We start from the raw sequence: 429 nt of genomic DNA, 5'->3' as shown, positions 1-429 counted from the left end.
ATGTGTATGGCTACGATAGTTGACAAAATTAAAGGAAATAAATTGTACAAAGAAAAAGTAAAGTTTGAAGGCGATTATAATTGAGGTCGATCGCAACCTTTTGGCTGTTCCGGCGAGATTAATGTGTTATTTTCGCCGCGTGCGTCATTCGCACTTCCCGTCGCGCGCTCGGCCCTGCCCCGCCCGCCTCACCGGGGTGACTGACTGGCTGCTTCTTAGCTCATCCCTGGCAGTCGCTGCTCTCTAGCGGGGCTGCGTGCTGCGGGCTCGCCCCAACCCACCTCGCCCCACCATGCCCCACCACCCCACGACCGATTGCGTGCCTTCCCATTCCTTTCAGCCTCTTTTTCGTTCGCTTGTTGTTTCTCTCCTTTCCGAATAAATCATCAAGGTTGAACGCCACAGCGGCGACGGTTCATTCATGAGCCC

At 54.1% G+C, this 429-nt stretch overlaps 1 protein-coding gene across 1 annotated transcript in view; it reads left to right on the top strand.

Annotated features, from left to right (window-relative positions):
• The window catches only part of LOC113210968 (RNA-binding protein 25), an 11,979-nt gene continuing 11,550 nt past the window's right edge, over positions 1-429 (top strand). Inside the window, exon 1 of the mRNA XM_052267463.1 lies at positions 1-57. Coding sequence (XP_052123423.1) covers positions 1-57 — 57 coding nt within the window. The remainder of the gene's footprint in view (positions 58-429) is intronic.

This window comes from Frankliniella occidentalis, unplaced genomic scaffold, assembly GCF_000697945.3.
Source record: "Frankliniella occidentalis isolate FOCC.00 unplaced genomic scaffold, Focc_3.1 Scaffold53, whole genome shotgun sequence".
Classification (NCBI taxonomy): Eukaryota; Metazoa; Arthropoda; class Insecta; order Thysanoptera; family Thripidae; genus Frankliniella; species Frankliniella occidentalis.
The sequence above is the reverse complement of the archived record's forward strand: the minus strand, read 5'-3'. Positions and strand labels throughout refer to the sequence as shown.